A 20,200-nucleotide genomic window follows, 5' to 3' on the forward strand; every position below is an offset into this window, starting at 1 on the left:
TTGTTCATACTATCATATCGCTTTCAATTTTCATTCACATCAGCGAAAATAACGAAGGCGAATGATCGAATAAAGACTTGAATAAGGGGAAATTTTATAAATTGCCCTACTTTCTAAAACTAACAAACAAAATACTCTTCCTTCAAATTTTTTGACAAAATGTCCTTGTGAGTTCCATATTTTCACTTCCTTCTCATTTTTCTCCCTCCCTCCCGTTTACTCCCACTAAAATAGAATTAATAACAACTGATTGATAACTACTATCAATCTCTCAAAAAAATAATAATAATTGCAATTATTATAAACCAAAATCTGCCATCTTTTTAAATCCCCTTATGGATTCGTCCTCTTCTTCTCCTTCAAATCTCTTTAATACACAAACTATCAATCAATAATTTTAATAGAACTAGAAAATTAATGGAGACGGAGCTAAACCCCATAATATATTTTTTTTTGAGATAAATTACCTGTAGCCCTGTTATTAAATTTGTAAAGTGTTACAGAGAAAAACAGCATCAAGTCAAAGGCAGTCCAACATACAAGCCATGCACAAAGCTAACAAACAACAATTAATACACATACACAACTAAAAGTCAAGCATACTGCCTGCAAATTCAGAGGCTTAGAAAAAGTATATATATCCAACTAACAAAGTTGAATCTGTGATCTCCCCAAATTAGCTAAGAGGTGGAACCCATCATATTATATATATAGCAATTGCTAATAATACGAACATTATGAAAGTACTATTTGTGACATTAATAATTTGATATATAAAATTTCACATGACAAACAATAAATCATTAGTTTTTTTTTAATATCACCATCAAAATTATAAATTTTAAAATTCTATAAAAACACATTAAAGTGTCGACTAGAATTTGGTTCAAATTCTCTGTATGTTGGTTTTTCATCTCTTAAAATTAAACGGACTACAAATTTTATAATGTCAATAAACAAATATTTCTCATGACATAAAACAAAATCAACCATTCTAATTTATTTTCTAGAGAAAGATGAACAACAATATCGTATATGCCTATGTACAAAGTAAAATGTAAGGAAAAAAAAGTTGGTATTTCTTAATTAATAAGGTGAAATCAGTGTTATTTGCCTACACACAGCATTGTTTTATGAATATGCAAATGATCTGTGTATATGTCTACACTAGTGTCATGTTTTATATATTTTTATACGAATAATGGACAAAAAAATTACTTCAATTGAAAAAATATTATCAAGGTACTGAAAAGATCTCTAGGTGCTTTGAAGCAGTGCTAATTTTAAGCAGGGAAAACAATGGCTGTAATGAAATTTGGAAGAGATAAAAAAAGGAAACATTAATGAGGGGATTTAAAGGACACAGATTTGGATTGCTAATCATTCTATCTAGTGGAAGTAAATGAGGGGGAGGGAGGGGAAATGTGGGTCTCCGAATAAGCCATAGGCCTATAGCAGATAGGCCCCAAAATGATTCATATCGCATAAATGTAACTCAAAATTTGAGTTTAGATCCGGACGGTCTGATCTGCTTTAGCACGATATTAAAGAGACGTCCGTTCATTTCACTTGAGATCAGATTAGTTCGGATTCTGATTGGAGGATCCAGAGGATCCGGACTCGACCACAAAATGTATTGACAGCCTTTATGCCGAACAGAAACATTAGTACTCGCTCTAGCTATTTCCAGTCATATTTTCGCTATATATTAAAGATTTTTGTACCATTTACATTGTACAGCAATCGCTGTCCTCTTTTATATCCTTCTCGTCGTTTTCTTTTCTATATTTAAAATTCACACCAATAATAACGAGTTGCCGTATCCATCATTCCATTGGAAGTTTACAATCATACATACATATGTTAATCAAGATTAAAAAAGAAAAAACAACACTAGCTCAACAAAAAGAAAAACAAAGAGAAGACTAAAGTACCTCTCTCACTATCTACCAAAATTTCTATACAAAGACTACAAGAACCTACAAGCACCGGCACCCCCCAAATTTTACGACACTTTAGCATTTTCTCTATCGGTGCGCGCGTCCCTTGCGGCATGCATGTGCAACTCCTCGTAGACTTCAAGGGAATTCGCAGCAAAATTCTTCAACGACTCCAGGAGGTGCTTGAGCCCCGTGTGCAAACTCCCGGCCACTGTCCCGTGGTGGGCCCCATGAACTGGCCTACCTGAAACCAACCCATTTTGGCCCGGTACCGACACTAGCTTCTTGTTCAACAAATCAACCTCCTTGTTTATTTCATGCATTTTCCTTTCCATTTCTCTGGCCCACCTCTCTCTCTCTCTAACCAAAATTATATGCTCGGCCTGATCCATTATCTGGCCCTCTGACAACTGCTTCACATCTCCTGCTAGTGACCTCATTGATTCAACCACTTCATAATCTGACAGTTTATCCACAGCCTGAGACCAGATGTTGCAAATTACAAAAATTGACGGAGCACCGATTCGGGTTGGTGAATACGGGGCGGGTCCATCGTCGGTCAATTCTGTCTCCGGGTTCAGACACATCGAGAGCCACCCGTTAAGGGCCTTGACATAGCTCTTTTGGGTGTTGACCCAAGACGAGAAGTTGACCGACCATTTCATTAGTTCAAGTTCAAGTTGCATAGTTGCATCACTACTTAGTCTTCTATTAGAAATCAGAGAGTCGAGGTTTTTTGCATCAGATATTAGTTGGCACTGGATTTCATGACAATCCAGTATTTCTCGCCACATTCTGGCAAATCTGGTAATAGAGGTAAATTAATTAGATACATCTATATTACAATTCCAAATAAAGATGTCACAAAGAAAGAGTATCTGACAAAAATATACCCTTGAATCAAGGCATTTAGTTGTGGATATAATTCCTCATCACGCACTTTATTTATCTTATGAGAAATCGAATTGACCACCTGGATGGCTATTCGGATTTTTGTTGATAGTTTCCGTACTAACTTTCGCGTGGTGTCAATTTTGTGTGCTTCCGCACCCCTTTCATCCAAGAGTCTCAATCTCTTTGTGGTCTTCGCTAGCAGTAGACGCATCTTCTCTTCAGCCTTAAAAAAAGTAGAACTAAATTAGGACATGTCAAAAATTTGTCTATATTCAGTCTTGAATTTTCATTGCAAGTATTAATTAGCAAATGGCACTTGAACTACTCTGTGATTGTCACCTGTACTAACTCCAAACAAATGTTCCACGACAACTTAACAACTCCATTAATTATAACTGCTTCTAATCAAGAGGTGATCAACAAGAGAATTGAACATTTTCATAAAATTTATAAATGTAAGAAACTGTCACCTAGCCTCCCTATATATGTCAGCAAACAAAATTCAAGGCATAAATTGCAAAGGGACAAGCCGCCACTAAATTTATATAATAAAATTTCAAACAGATAATACATACCTTGACTTCATTGTATAGTTTCTTCTCCCAAATATAAAGCTTTTGCAATGTCAAGCAGAGACCGCCACTTGAACTACCCATCTTTTTCTCTTCCAAATTAAACAACTCATCCGCATTAGATAGAGACAGAGGAGCCATTGCTGATGCCATCCTAGAAGAAACTATATTTTGAACCATGGAAAACAAATCAAATTTCTAATATTTTAACTAATAGAAACCAAAATATCAATCAACTCAAAAAACATGAACTGCACCTTGGTACACTGAACTTCTCGGCTGGAACCGCCTCTGACCGACCTCTAGCAATACACCGAGCTCTCCGGCAGCTTCCGACGCCCTTTGGAACTGGATTTTAATTTCATCCATTAAATCCGGGACCTCACCGACAGCACTTCTCCGAGGCGGAGCTACACTTGACCTTCTCACCGCATTACTCACTACCTCCTTATCCACCATCTCTTGCACCAATTGTTCTACATCACTTCTCCTAGGATCAAATCTTTGTTGGTAAATCAAATTTGACCTTTCGCTGGTACTAGCACGACCTATCTCTTGCGTCGAGCTTGACGTGGCCGATTTTTCATCCCCATATGCTTCTTTCAACACTTCATGGCAACTTTCTTCTTCCAAGTCGGGTATACCTTCTTCCTCTCTCACCTCCCTTGAGCTCCGGCTCGGTGTATAAGGCGGCACGTGGTAATTACTCCCGTAAGCATTATAATTGTCATAGTTGATCTCGAAAGGGTTTAGAAAATCCCATGTACTCACCTTCGGAGGAGAAGGAGGAGGTTGCAGGGTCCGTGCTGACGACCCGGGCCTGGTGGCAGGTCCTGCATTGCCAGATGAACCCATTGCATATGTCGGATAACTACCGCCCGCAAAGAACCCACCACCAGTGTCATCATACCCGAATGAATACGGGTTGTTGTACCCGTATGTAGGGTACACTGTTTCTGAACTAGGCGCCTGTTGTTGTACAGTAACAGATGCAGGTGGTGGCCGGCTCTTCGCATAGTGCATATGAAAAAAGGTGTTGCTGTTATTGGCGTTACCAAAATTAGGTTGGAAATTGCCATAATTCTCGGCATACATCGGTACGGGATACGGGTAGGGATAAGAGACAGGTTCGTGATGGTTATGAAGAGGCAAGGAGACAGAAGAGCGACCCGAGTCGTGATCAGATTCGGGGTCAGAATCCGACGGGTGGAAATGCAAATGTGACCCGGAGTGAGACCGAGACCGCGAGTGCGAGGTGGGGTTTTCTATATGGTGGTTAGGAGGTGGTGATGGGTTGGGTTTACGGTGAGGCGGGAGAGGAAGAGTAGGGGAGTCACTGACTGGAGGGCCCACATGGAAGAGTAGCTGATGAAGCGAATCAGAAAAGGAGATGAGTGAGTTGGACACGGCGGCATGAGAGTCAGCAAGGGCATAACGATGGCGCACTGCGGCAGCGAGAAGGTCGCTCCGGCCACGACAGAGAGCTACCGCTTTTTGGTCATCGAGCTTTGACCCTTTGCATCCCATGGCGGTATGAAGGAAACAGAGAGAGAGAGAGAGAGAGAGAGAGAGAGATTAAAATAGAGAGGAGTGGGGTGTGGAATCTTCTCTTTTAATGCTTTGTGAAGTAGTTTAATTGAAAATTTGGGTGGACGTGGGGATGTGGGAATTAAAAATAGAGAAGAGGCTCGACGGGGGTGAAACGAGAAAGAGAAGCGGGAGAAAAGAGGGGAAACGACGAAAGAATGATGGGACGGGTGAAGAAGCCACACAAAAGAAAGCGACAGAGAGGTTGATGAGAATGCGTATCCTCTGCATTAACTCAAAAAGAAATCTTTTGAGTTAATGAATATAAACCGTCTGATTTTGAACGGAGCCAATCTGGCCGCTGCTTATGATAGAGGGCTCTTGAATATTAGTGCGGATCTAGTCTGCACGACTCTTAAAGCATATCGGATGATCAGGATTCATTACCTCAAAAGATTTTCTTTTGAGTTAATGCAGAGGATACGAATTGGGTTGACGACGCCTTGACGGGCGTCAATTCAATTCACAGGAAAAGACTGGAGGATAAGTTAACGCTGTGATCAGAAACAATGATAGAGACGAAAAGAGTTCATTTTATTATAAAAGAACGTTTGATAGAATCATTATATTAAAGACAAATAAAAACATATTTCGTAATTTTTGTTAAATAAATTCATTACAACCGGAAGCAGGTGAATGAATAAGAAGAGAGTCGATAGGCCGGAGTAACGGACACCGAGTCGTTGTAACGGGTTGGGTTTGGAGTCGGTGTGAGTAATTAATTATGAGTGTGGCCTTGGCTTGGGGATTTTGGTGACAGGGTGAACTTATCGCTGCAGCTTATTAATGCTGCGAGTTTTTCAAGAATTTCATGCTTTTCGTGTTTCTCTTTCTTTCTCCATCCTTTTCCGGATAATTAATTGATCGGATATTTACAGAGTATTCACACACTACAAAGCTATCAATTTGTCTTATTACAAATTGTTTTTAGTCGTGGTAGAAAGAAATAAGTAAAAATAAGCACTTTAACTTACTAATGATACATAGATTAATACAAGCCCAAATTCAAAACATTCCGACATTTTTACCACTTCCTAACAAAAAAGATAAGAATTTGGAACTAAATTTTCATTATCCAATTCATAACCTAATTTTGCCCATTAAAACAAAAATTTAGTGGTTGTTAGGAGAAGGTATTTATTGTGAAGCGGCGATAGCGACGGGTGTATTAAAAGAAGTAATCATTATGTGGACGCACAATTGCCCATTGGCCATCTATAACATGCAATAAGGTAAATCCACATTTCAACATCTTTCTTCTTTTCTTATTCTCAATCATTTCTTTTTATTTTTTTAGATAGTAAGGTTTCATTTTCCAACGGGAACAATATAAATTAATTTCAGCCAAACGGTAAATATAATTTGCAAAAATTAAAATCCACTTATCAAAATGAGAGAAAAAGTGTATGAATTATTTTTAATAGATATTTGCTGAATTATTTTTACCAGATGAATCATTATGATTATAAAATATTTCAATTCATTATTAACTTCATTATATCCATCCTATTAAGTTTAATTAAATTATCATTAAAATTTATTTCTATCAGAACACAACCCAAGTCAATTTAGGTCAATTGTTTCCTCCTTTTCAAAATTTATGATACAGGATATAATTTGGTATAGCCATAGTTATATTTCAAAGAAAATCAAACTGCTAGCATCTTACACAAAATCAATATACAAACATGTTGGTTCTTTGAATCATAAATAAAAGGTAACATTATATCTTGTACCGGATGTTTTTTGAATCAAAACTGTTGATATTATATTTGTTCAAGAGTGAGTCTATGGTACTATGCATATTACGATTTGTTACCATGCTACGGCTCTATATTTGAGTTTTTAAATCCTAACGGTCGATCCGAACCGTTCATCTTGTTCTCCATATTAATATGTGTTTGGAGACCAAATTTTACATTTTTTGAAATTTTTTTACTATTTTTTTTAGATTTATTGAAAATCACTGTTTTTGGATGGTCCAGAATTTTCAAATCAAGTGATTTTCTAAATATCTAAAAAAATAGTAAAAAAATTTCAAAAAATATAAAATTTGGTCTCCAAACACATATTAATATGGAGAACAAGATGAACGGTTCGGATCGACCGTTAGAATTTGAAAACACGAATATAGAGCCGTAGCACAGTAACAACATGTGATATACATAGTACCATAGACTCACTCTTTGTTCAATATACACAATCAATTCGCAAGAAGCGAGTGAATCTAGTTTGAGAAATAGGTGGACAATTTTATTTGGTGCGTAGAAACTAGAAAAATAATTAGCATCTCCCTCTCAAGATGGGCAAATGCAATCCCAGAACTTTTATGCGCATATGTTGAATGTCCCGACTGAATTCAATACTGATTGAGTAGGAGATACTAAGTAAATGTGAATTGTGACTGTAAGATTAATGAACTGTAGTAACTGTCTTCTCATTGATTGTCTTTCCGATAATGACAATATTGTAATATTATTTTCGTATTGGTTATGTTAATAAATCGTCAGAATAGTTAGAAAGTTATAAACCTTGACACGACAGATACAAGTTGTGATATCTGTCAGTGTTACCCGACTGAAATTTATAAAGTTAAGAAACCAAACGTTACCAGACTTAGCAATTGTAAAGATTAGGTAACTAACGTTACCATACTTGATAGAGTTTTTCCTTCCTGAACACTTTGTATCGTCAATTTTATCAACTCTGTATAGTATCATAAACATGACTAGTAACGAAGCCGATCATGATTAATAGGTTCGATCCTATAAGGAAAACATATAAAAAGGAAAAGATATCGAATTAATCACTTATTCAAACTTCTTTAACCACTTTACAATTTTAGAGAGCTTGCTTAATTACTCAATTCTCGAATATTATCAAGTCCTCATCAAATGAGAAGAAATAGAACAGAGATAAAACGAGATACTCAATAGTCGCACTAGAAGTGTTGAAAGATAGAAAGCACACGCACAGACAATCAGAGATTCAATCGCTTTAGCCATAGAACGAGAGAGAAACTCCTATTTTATTTTATTTTATTTTCTATTTCACTTCCTTTTCCTTTTCCTTTTCCTTTTTCTTTTTCTTTCTTTTTCCCTCTCAGTTTCAATGTAGTCAACATTGTGCTCCGAGCAACCGATGCCACTTAAGGCAAAAGCCATGGTGATCAGCACCCCCCCCCCCCTCCTTTCCCTCCTCCACTTTCTCTGTACCTTCATCCTATCCATGTTCTCCATTTGAGTCAGTGCTTCTGTCTGATAGATTTGGTTACCGCTTTTGGTGCTTTTGCTTAACGAAATTGGCCATTGCTCTTTCCTCTGTTGGAATCTAGCGGATTTGGCGACCATTTTTTGGTTGTTTCGCTTTGTGGATCTGGTCATCGCTTTTCGTATCATCCTTCTGGGGGTTTTTCTTTTCCAATACCAGCAGTTTGATTTTTCTTCCTTTCTTTTGAGCTCTTCTTTCCCTCTTTGGCAGTGGAAGCGTGGGTGAAACGAGTTATATATATATATATCGTAGAATAAATGTTCAATTAGGAATAAATGTCAGTTTTTTGTGATGATGATGTTATGTGTTGTTTTGTGCTGCTTTCCTCCTCTTCTTCTTTCTTTTTTGTTTTGAGGTGACTATTCTGGACTGGTTGATTTATTTTTCAGTCTAGTTTGATTCAGTTCCTTCTCAGCTAATGGGTGACTGTCCCGGTCTAGTCAATTCAGTTCTCGATCTGGTTTGGATTCAGTACTTGTTCGGTTGTGATATGCGTACAGAGGATACTATCGCTAAGCTCCCATCCCTCTAATCGAGCAAGGATGATCAATTTGCATCCACAAAATACACATACCCCTGTGCATTTTTTATTTCATTTAGCTGTATATTTTTTATAGACACTAATTATCTAATTTTAGATAACAACTACTTTATAACTTTTTTTATCAATAAAACTGCCTTCGGTTTTCAGCCCAAAAAAAAAATGCAATCCAAATTAAATACAGTAAAAAGTAAAAACGACCAAGAAAAAAAGCTGACTATTATAATAGCACCCAAATGATGATGCAGCAAATTAAAGCATGGTTTCTGGCTTTCTGCCATGTATAATATGCTCACAGTTTAACCAGGGACCCGTGGACCCCACATAATTACCACAAGGCACCAAGTTGGGTCAGGGTCAATCTTCTGACAGAGACAGTGAGACCCAACTAAAATCCTTGGGTGCCGTGAGAACCAATCCGCTCCCTGGGACCCAAATAAAATTGATTTTCATAATTACTGCATTAGCAACAAGAAATTATAATCATAATATTTTTAATTTTGTTTTGAAGAACACACAGGGACAATATTTTGAGACCGTGGGTTTGTATTGAGACAAGTCCCTTTCTCTTTCTCATGGTGCATCACTAACATTTGCTTATTCTGTTACATCTTACATGGGTCCCATATCTTTTTTATCTCTTTAATTTCGTGCGAACAGTGCAGGATAGAGCTGAGACTGGATCATGGTATGAAGCTTTTGCCAACTTTTGATTAGGTCGATGGATCAATCATTCATGATTCATGATTCGATTTCTTTCTTTTTTGAATGTTTTGAGAATTATTGAATCTAGCTTCCTGGTTCAATGAATGACCTATCAAAGAATTATGAGGGTGTGATGTGAATCAAATCATTCAGCAACGAATATATTATAATCAAAACATGCGCTTCATGAAGTTCAATCAACTCATACAATGCAAGAGATATATGTATTGTCGTTTTAATTGTATAGCCAGTGTGTTGCATAAAGTCAAAATTATTATGTTAAAAATCCTTACCATAACCTACTGCTCATAAAATAAAATTAATTACATGACATTTATTCAACCTTTCAATCTTAACTTTTTAGTTCCATCTCTAATTTTTATTATGCCAATTATTATTCTTGTTCATGACTAGTGTTGTTCATACGATTACAATTTACAATAAAGATTTCACCTTTATAAATACTGTTGATTTTTTTTTAGCGATGTTCCTTCTTGGTTTCAATTAAGTGTTTCAACGAAAATTTTGATTTTCTTTCTCCTTTTAGCAACTTGCAATCCACTAAAACTGTTGACTGCTTGCAATCACTTTTTTAAACAAATCATTATGTCGGCATCAATACATAAAATTGCAACTGATTTGGAGGTCTTATTCTATATAATTAAAAAGAATAAATTTAAAATACATTAACATGTTAAATGAGTCTCGTACGAAGACAAATTATAAGAATAGAGATTTTTTACAGAAGTAATTATTTTTACAATTTTAAAGCCACCACCAAAATGTCGCAATGCAACCCTTTAATATATATTGTGTAAAACGCCATGCAAAACATAATGTTACCTCTTCCAATAGTTTTCTCTTGAATTAAAAAAGAAAGAAAGAATACATTGTTCTTTATTACTTTTCTTCTCTGAGTTTGTAATGAACTAAAAACTTGTTGGCCATGTTGTGTGCATTTTTACCAAAACAAAGGTAAAACTGAAAAGGTACATTAAAAAAAAAATGTAAGATAAAATGATAGGGTTCGTATTAGCCCTTTACTGATTTTACAGTTGAATTTTGAATCTATACCAGTTACACTTTAAGAAAATATATTTTTATGTTATGCATTCATTTTTTTAAGAAAATATATACTTGACACCATAACAATGTGAATATTGTTACAAATTCATAATTAGGCTTCTATTTTTTTCCTCAGAAAAATTCTTGCTTTGCACTTTGCAGCACCACTGGATCTGAATTCGGAGAGATGCCTTGATCTCGGTTAATGGGTAGATGTGCTGATTTGACATTTTGTCGGGTATAAATTGAAATTGCCCCCCACGTGTCTACAAAATGGTGCGCTACAACTTATTTACTTGTAAAAAAATGTTCATTAAAACTTTGAAAGGACAATGGCTTCAATTATATGACTCAAAATAAATTAATTTTATTCGTCAATGTTGGGATTCATAATGAATGAATATATTATATCCAGTAACAGCTAGTTCAGCTGTCTGCTACCAATAAAACCCACTAAACTTTAACTATGTCCAATTGCTCACATTTCTTTTCAACTGAGCACGCTTTAAAATCGAAATTCAAGCAGCATCTCTGTTGCATAAATTCAAATATAGCGCCCATAAATGAAGCTCTTGCACGCGTATATGAAGTTACAAACTATACACTATGCACCAGAGTAATGCCATGGTAATTTGTAATGTGCACACAGATCTGTTTACAAAGTTCAAATAGTCAATGCGAATAATTAAACATGATCACAGTATGAAAATGCATTTTTAGATCAAATTAATAGTATTTTTTCATACCAAAATTCATATTTTCTAAAAAAAATTTACTATATTTTTAAGTATGTAGAAAATTACTTGATCTAAAAATTCCAGAGTGATCTTCGAACTATCTAAAAAATAGTAAAATTTGATATGCAAACACATTTTCATATATAATCACATTGAAAAGTTTAAATTGACTATTTGAACTTTTAATACAAAAAATATTAATTCGTAGCATGGACAAATCTACGTTATGGGTAACCTCACTCCTATGCATAGGAGTAGAATCAGAGTTTCAAAATGTGTGAGTCAAATATGAATAAAAATTAATTATATAAAATTTTCATACTAAGTCAATTTTACAATGTTCATCACTTTATACTCTAAATTATGCTATAAAATAATGTATAAATACAAAGAGTTTCAAAATTAATGACATTAATTGAGACTAGAGTGGCAAAAACATGTGCTATACCGTGATCAAAATATCAAGGGGTGGTCACGGCACACGAATAGTTACGCTGTGTCTGACCGTGCCGTGACCAAAAGTGACTGACCACATTTAACTATTTTTTTTTCATAATTTAGATTAGTTTATTTAAGATTCATCATTTGATCAAAATTTAATGGTCCTAATTATACGTGACTCGCGTGATCACGTGATGTTTCGTACCGTGACAAAGTTATTCGATTAACCTGCCAAATTTTCAAAAGATAATTACAGTACAGAATATGCGAGTCACGATACGTAATCAACATATATACCATGCTATTCTGTGAAAGAGCCGCCGTATTATTTTTCTCACTCTAATTGAGCCCCAGACATGACTCAAGAGTGGCTTTGCTTATGCACAAGACACTATGGTCATGTTTGGTTGTGGAGTAAGGGGTGGATTACACTCTTTACTCCACACTTAATCAACCAAACGAGGACTAAAATTGATGGAGTAAGTGGGAGTAAGATTTGAATTAATCCGATTTAGCTTACTCCGCCAAACATGATTAACTTATTTCACCTTAACTTAAAATAAGCAATTTACTCCGAATTAAAGTTATTCTACAATCAAAAATGAGTATTTAGAAAGAAGCATTGTTGACCGGTATATACTATGTACAGTATGTACACTTTTTCAAAAGAGAAGAAGAAAAAGGAGAAAAGTGATAAAAAGAGAGGAGAAGAGATCAATAATGGGTCACTCCAACGGTACCATCAGATTACAGATAAATAGATAGAGAGAGTGAGCTACAACTGTAAGTGTAACTAACAAAGAAGGGAAAAAGCAAAACACAAAGCTCACAACTTTGTTTTATTCATTTTCATCCGTAAAAAGGTTCAAAGTTCACAGCATTCGCTTGGATTTTTCCTCTTTACAACTATTCAATCTCATGTTCTTTGTTCTCCCTGCAAAGTAAAATTATTCAATAATAACGAGTCTTTATGGAAGGCAACGTGGCAAGGAAATATCTTATGTTTAAATCATTTGACAATAAAAAAAATAACTATGATAATTATGATAACAGTTTTTAGATCAAAATAAACAAGAAATTGATAAGCCTGTTCTTGGACATTAATTAACATATATAATCAATAAGACTGTTGCTAATTTTAAACTGTTTAAATAACAACAAAACATCATTTTATTTACTTCATTTACATGCATTCCAAAAAATCACAACAGATTTATTTCCAAATTCATTAGAGTAGCGGAACAAAAGAGAAAAATGAAGCAGAACATAAATTAAACATATTATTTGTGGTAAGAAGAAATATAAATAAAAAAATATTGGGTGCACGTGACAGAGACAAAAGACTGTGCTACGTGCAGAGTTGTGCCCACTAATGGGGCCTCATTAAACTCCATTAACTATTCTCTTTACTTCTTTACTTAGCTAGCTGTACCGCTTATCACACCCAAATATCTAACTCATTCAAAAAATATTAAAATAAAATAATAAATACACCCCCCCTCAGAATCAATCCAGAATCTTCCTCCACTTCTTCATTTTGTTTTCCTATTTTAAATACTAGTTCAAGTACATTTCAATCTAACAGTACTATAATGCATTCATTCTCCTAATTATATTCAATCATTATCAGAGTTGGATCTGTAATTTATTTAAATTTCTTATACATAATTGGATCATAATCTTGTAAACTGCTAATAACAATAGTGATTAATTAACAAAGTTTGGCCATGATGAATTTATCTTCAATGCTTTAAACAACAATTATTCCTTTAAATTTTTATTATTGATGTAGGGAAAAGTAATAATAATTTTTATTTTATGTTACAATTATTACTATAAGATAATATTTTACTAGTTGATTATTTAAGTTTTTTCAATCGTATTTTGATCTCATGGGTACTGGGTTCTGCCTGGCTACCTTTAGGCTAAGTTTCAGAAGAGGGTACGCGGAGGAATGGGAAGAGGAAAATATTGTGCGGAGGTTACGACATCGTCAGATCGTATCTGACTGAGGGTTCGCACCTGCTCCAAAAGAGAAGAATTGAAGTGGAAGCGGAGGGTACGTGGTATTGTGCGGAGGAGAAGAGAGGGGGCGCCAGACTTTGTTTTGGCGAGATATGTATCCCCGATTTGAAGTATAAATTTACTGTGCGAAGGATTGGCCACCCCCCGTCGTTGTTCCCTCTCTTTCTTTTAATGAGGGTTTTCTCTCTCTGTTATGGAAGACATCCTTAGTTTCAATAGAAACTAAAGACTTGTCTCTGTTTGTTTTAGAAAAAAAATCAATGAAAAGGAAAAATCTAAAAATATTGATATTTTTTTGAGATAAAATAGGATCATGTTTTTTAATTTTAAATGTTCATAAAAAAAAATTCGCAGTCGAGTTTCAACCAGCAACCTCCCATTTAAATTATAAGTGTAAAATTATAAAATTTGAAATTAATTATTTTGTACCCAACCAGAGAAATTAGCATCCTTGTTATTTATATGAGCATAAAAAATCCTAATCCTGAACAAAAAGAATCCACAATTTATGATATATGGTCACGGTGCATAATTTATGATAGTTTTATGTCTGTAGAGAAAAAAAATCCTAATTTTTTACTGATAATTTATGTTTCTCTACAGTAAAAAAGGACAAGTAAATAAGTAAATTAAGTTAATGTCTGTAGAGAAACGAGAAACATAAATAATCACAATTGCGTAAATTGAAAGTATGCAGACTACAGCATTATAATTGTAAATTTGTCTTTACACTTGTGTTACTTTTTTATTGGTGTGCACAACTAATGGGCATTTAAGTCTTGAACTGATGATATATTGACTGAGAATAGTCAGTCAATTAATTAATTTCATTCAAGATTTGTGTTTGTTTGAAAATTTATCAGAATAAGATCAACAAAGAGACATGACATGGTAATGTGTTTCTCCAAGTCAAGATTTATGTTTAAAATTTTATAAAATTAATTTTATCACCTCTTGAAACAGAGTCATAGTCATATGATGATATGTTGTGTGGTCCCCTAGAATTTGGATTTGCTCTGACATAAATTATAAATATATGGCATATACTCTGCATCCGAAGCTTCCTAATACTTGTTTAAACTCTCTGATTTAATTAATATAAGAACAGGACTATATGATAATTAATTAGAAGCGTTCAAGTCCAGAATCCTCTCCAATCCAATCGATTGGGTTTGTTTGATTTCATGTTTTACAATAAAATAGGTCAAATCTGGTTCACCCCGCCATTTTGAAAGTCATTTGGGATACTAGTTCAAATTTGAATATATGAAACCATCGACCGTAAGAAGACACAATCACTGGCTTAATTAATTAATTACCAATTCAACTTCCTCATTCCATTTATTACGAATACACTTTTCTGTGCTTCGTATTGCACACTGGGTGAATTAATTAAATGAAAATTTCTCTATTTCAGTTTAAATTTTATAGTTGTTTAAGCTTTAATTAACTAGTTATATATATATATTTAAACAGTTGGATTGAATTTTTCAAACTCAATTGTTTCAGCTCTTGAAAATGGGTAGTATAAAGTATAAACTAACTAGCCGAAGCTTCAACTGCCAGCCAAATTGTGTCTTGTGTCGGGATGGTTCATGGTCAGCTAGATTCAGCAATCCACTTGTTCTTTCGCTGCCCCTTTGCAAGGCAAGTCTGGCATCGATCTGATTTCAATTAGCTTAGGCCTTAGGCTACTCTGTGGTGCAGGAGCAGGAGACGTAGGATAGGTCCAGTTGCATTGCGGACAATACTTTGTGGCGCAGGAAGTGGGAGGTCTTTTTCTCATGCACCAGAGCGTAATCTTAGAATTTTTGAGAATAGGTGTAGGCCTGTTGATGTGGTACGTTACGTTGTTGCTTGGATAGTACCACCTACCTTGTCCTTGTGCCCTTGTGGGAAAGACACTGTTAATGGTTAGGTTATTAACGTTAACGTAGTACGTTGTAGTAGGTCTAGCGGGTTTAATTGCTTTTAGTGTGGAGTGCAACAGCCAACAGGGTTATTATTTTCAGATGGTTTGGGTCTGGGCATAATTAGCCAATGTTGTCCATTTTATTTCCAGTTAACTGCTGCTACGTACGTTGTAACCCTGTTTTTATTTTTTAATACAATCATCTGTCAGCCACTGCCCGATTTCAAAAATAAATAAATTAATATTTGTGATATCTCCATATTATATCTAAATTACAGTCCTGATTTACACTAAAACCTGTGTTTTAAATCCTATAAAAGTGGACTTTGTACTTGTATTTCGATGAAATGTGGTACTGCTATGCTTTATTTGGTATTTTGCAGGAAAAAAGACGAAAAATCGGATCTGACTACTTTTCATACGGCCCGTAGGATATTTCCTACGGCCCGTACAAGATCTGCCCAACCACACAGAAGGTTCCACAACAGAGGCACAAAGTCTCCAAGACAAAACACAGGCATACGGGCCGTAGGACGCTAATTCGGAAAATCCAGCTGGAATCTGAAATGAGCATAATTTAAGGAGGCCAAAAAGGAAGCCTCTTGGGACGTGATCTGGGGCATTAAATGAGATATTTCCTCACCAAAAAAAGGGGATTCACCACTGGAACTGGGACAAGCTTTCTTGGAGAAAAAGACAAGAAGGGGAGAAGAGGAAGAGAAGTGAAAAACGTGAGTTTGCAACGGATCTTCGGATTTTCCACTGTTTTGTCATGAATTCTTTTATTTCTTGTTATTTGTGTTATCTTATGAACACGAGTAACTAATTTACTTTGTTTCTAGGGTTAAGATGTAGTTTCTAGTTTGGTTTTGTTTGCATGCTACTTGGATCTTGTGTTGAATGCTTTGTTTTTACCTTGTTGAGTAGTATTTTGATTGCTTTATTTGTGCTTGCTTGAATTGATTAGTCATCCCGTTAGATGAATGCGCACATCTAAGTGTTAGGAGCCAAGTCTATGACATTTAATCCAACCGAATAAAGTATATGAAGTAGGGTGAATCCAAGGAGTACCCGAAAGGTGAAACTTTCCTTGAGGCGAAAGTCCTTGGATACTTTTAGTAAACCAACAAGTAACTTGGATAAATTAGGCCAAAATGCGAAAGTTGAGGTTTAACGCATCTAAGAGGGAAGTATTTGAATTCGGTAATCAGGTACTAGGCCAAAATGCGAAAGTTGAGGTTAGGTATCTAGATTTGGTCGATAGAAACCCTAAACATTAGCATCAACGCAGAAAACAGTAGCTGCAGCATTAACTCGGGGTCCCCTACGGGCCGTATGCCTCGGGGCTGAACAGAAATGAAATCTGAACCCTGGAAACGCCTTTTTATCAATTGAAAACAACTTTAATTCTCTTTATTGTCTTTTAAACTTGTCATAAATCATTAGAATTGTTAGAACCGAACCAAACCAATTTCTCTCACTTCTAGAATCTCAAGTAATTTTAAGACGAGTCCGATCATTTTCTTCCGTCCCTGTGGATCGATACCTGAGCATACTCATCGATAGGATAGTACACTTGCTATCTGATTTGACAGAGTATAACAAAGGTTTAAAAGATATAGTTTGTTATACCGAAACTTTGGAAGCATATATTCTGTGCGAACAATTTGTCTCAACTGAAATGTACAATTGTTCAAATCAACCTAAATTCCGTAATTATCTTAAAATAAACACGAACAATTATCGAAACAAACAGTCGACTAAATCAACGCGAACATTTGTCAATTGCGAGAGCCAAAATAGAGATCTAACAAAGAGGTGTCAAATATTATTCAATTAAATTATCCTTCTCTAATAGTGTAACCTCTCAATCAACCTTTTGGGGGTGATGGCGGCTGTACTAGGGTTTCAATTTGACATTCAAAGCATAAATAATGATGATTCATTATTCAAACAAGATAATGCACCTGATTAGTGGATTACAACTTACAAGTGACTCCTCGTTTGCAATTTTATAAGATACGCAAACAAAATATATACTAGAAGCATGATTTTTCATTTTATTTGTTTTTGGATAAAAGCAAGTGGCAGCATGTTACTTGGTGGCGTTTTACCTTTTTAACATGCAAAATCAGAGAGAAGTGTTCAGAAATGGATGCTTATATATATATATATACTTGCATAAATTCAAAGATATATACTCTGCACAAAAGAATATTGGTACTTGTGTGCATCCCCACCTCAATCAAATATTTATTAGGAGATATCATTCATTCATTCATTCATTCTGCAATATTAATTCCAATTTATTTAGTTTTCCCTTTTCTTTTCTTTTTTTAATTCGAGAGCTATCCTGGTATATGTCTCTTATTCCTCTATTCCTTTTGGAATTGCTCATTTTCTTCACTAATCATACAAAAAATTAAACATGCATGTTCTAAAGCTTCTTTAATTTGTAGGTTTCGATCTTCATGTCAAATAATGTACATTGGCAAATTGAAAAGCTTCCTGAGAAAACATGATTAGGAAAGATATGATGAGAGCATCATAATTTCTACAATTGAAAAAAATAATATTTATTTATTCATCAATAATTTAAAAAATTTCTTCATATTTATTTCATAATCTTTTCATCCATGTAATTTTTTAATTTTACTAATATGACAAAAAGAATTATCTTTTGAAATGATAATCTTACAATTGCTAACATTGTATTACTGAAATTAGCACCAGCAGAGACTGATGTGTCATTTTTAGACAAATTAATAATTTATTTAAAACAAGATTGCTAACATCTCTATAATTAAATTTTCCATTGTCACATCAACATTAATAATTACGTTGGTGCAAGGCAGATTGGGACAAAAATATTTCACAGAGCTAAATTTTATGGTAAATAAAAAAGATGAATATAATGCCTTTGTAAAATTTTATGGTGAGGTGGGTAAAGTCACTGTCAACTGAAAACAATCATATGTAGCACAATTAATTGTCATGATTCAATTTGTAACCTTTTTATATGTCGGAGATTCGCGTTTCTTTTGTTTTATTTACTTTTTTTGGGCCTAGCTACTTTTTGTAATTCTTTTTTTTTTTTTTCAAATTCCAAAACTGCATAAATTTACATGCAACGCCTTTGAAAACAGAGGATAGAAAGTATAGAAATTATAGTAATAAAAATGGTCGAAATTAGTCTAAAAAAAAAGAATATATCAAAAGCATAGACACCTGAAGCCCAATTTTGGATAGAGATTTGGAAAGAGCATTTAATTAGTTTATTTCTTGGTTGGAGAGAAATGGAAAAAATTGCATGTGTAGACAACTCAAGCTGAATTGTGGACCCCACTCCACCTAGACTGCATATAAGAAATGCACCAAACCATGCCACCTTGTGCGGTGTGTGTGTGCCACTGTGTGAGTGTGTTGGTGACCCAATTGCTTTGAGAGATTCTTCAAAATAAAGCAGAGAGAATATCATGGCAACAAAGAAAAAAAAAAAGATTAAGAGGCTAAGAATTTTGTCTCAAATCCCTATGTGGTCCAATTGGTACTGTTCTTGCACGAGCTTTGCACAATAGATTTTAACAATTTAATTACTAGCAAACAAGCCCTTTAATTTGATTTGATTTGATATGATTGGCACTTTTTTAGTACTTGAAGCAATCTAAATAATATCATATTTCAACCTAACAACGGCTATTCCCAATGTTATCAAATCCAATTTTGAATATGCATACCTAAAAACATTACATATGAAGATATATATGCAGATTAAGTATTACAAAATTATAAATCATATACTGGAGACTAAACAATATTGAAATTTTGAATGATAATTTTAATTCTTTAGAACCGAACAATAAAGAGAAAAAAAAAATCATATTATGTAACTTGTTAATTTATTAATAAATTTTCAATTTTTTTTTTATATACATTGGTATATGTGGGCACATGAATGCACATTTCGAATAGGCAATCTCATAACCGTATGCTTCATTAATGAGTGTGTTTGGATGGAGCTAGAATATCACTAACCTGAGAATAACACTATTCTTTTGAGCTATTCGATATTTGGATGGAGCAAGAATAACGCTAATTCACTATTCTTTGTTTGTCTTATATGGATTAACTACTATTCTCAAACTTGAGATTAGCTTTATTCTTTGTTTCATCCAAACGTACCCTAATTAATTGGTGGTTTCATAATGCATATGTAACTGCTCGTTTAATTTGATATTTGGATATGAGCGCGAATTAAAACAGCCCGTTTAATTCGCGAAGTAGCGTAACCTCTCTCTCTATATGTATGTATATATATATATATATATATATATATATTATCGATTACAATATTATTTTGAGTACATATTGGGTATTCAAAAGAGAAAGAAAAGGGTTGTGCTTATTGTTCTAGTCTTATAACAGGTTAAACCGAATCGAATCCATCCGTCCCCACCCACAACCCAATTGTTCATGAATGAGATTGGTTTGTAGCTGGCACAAAGAGACCA

The 20,200-nt window shown here is 34.5% G+C and overlaps 1 protein-coding gene across 1 annotated transcript; it reads right to left on the minus strand.

Moving 5' to 3' along the window:
• Positions 1–1,805: 1,805 nt before the first annotated feature.
• LOC144558411 (uncharacterized) lies at positions 1,806–5,110 on the minus strand. Its single transcript, XM_078307261.1, has 4 exons — positions 3,664–5,110; positions 3,410–3,570; positions 2,834–3,057; positions 1,806–2,744 (listed from the first exon to the last, which is right to left on the minus strand). The coding sequence occupies exons 1-4, from the start codon at positions 4,931–4,933 to the stop codon at positions 2,006–2,008; spliced, it is 2,394 nt and encodes a 797-aa protein (XP_078163387.1). The 5' UTR covers positions 4,934–5,110; the 3' UTR covers positions 1,806–2,005.
• Positions 5,111–20,200: the final 15,090 nt, after the last annotated feature.

Source organism: Carex rostrata, chromosome 8 (genome assembly GCF_964058835.1).
Source record: "Carex rostrata chromosome 8, lpCarRost1.2, whole genome shotgun sequence".
In the NCBI taxonomy this organism is placed as follows: Eukaryota; Viridiplantae; Streptophyta; class Magnoliopsida; order Poales; family Cyperaceae; genus Carex; species Carex rostrata.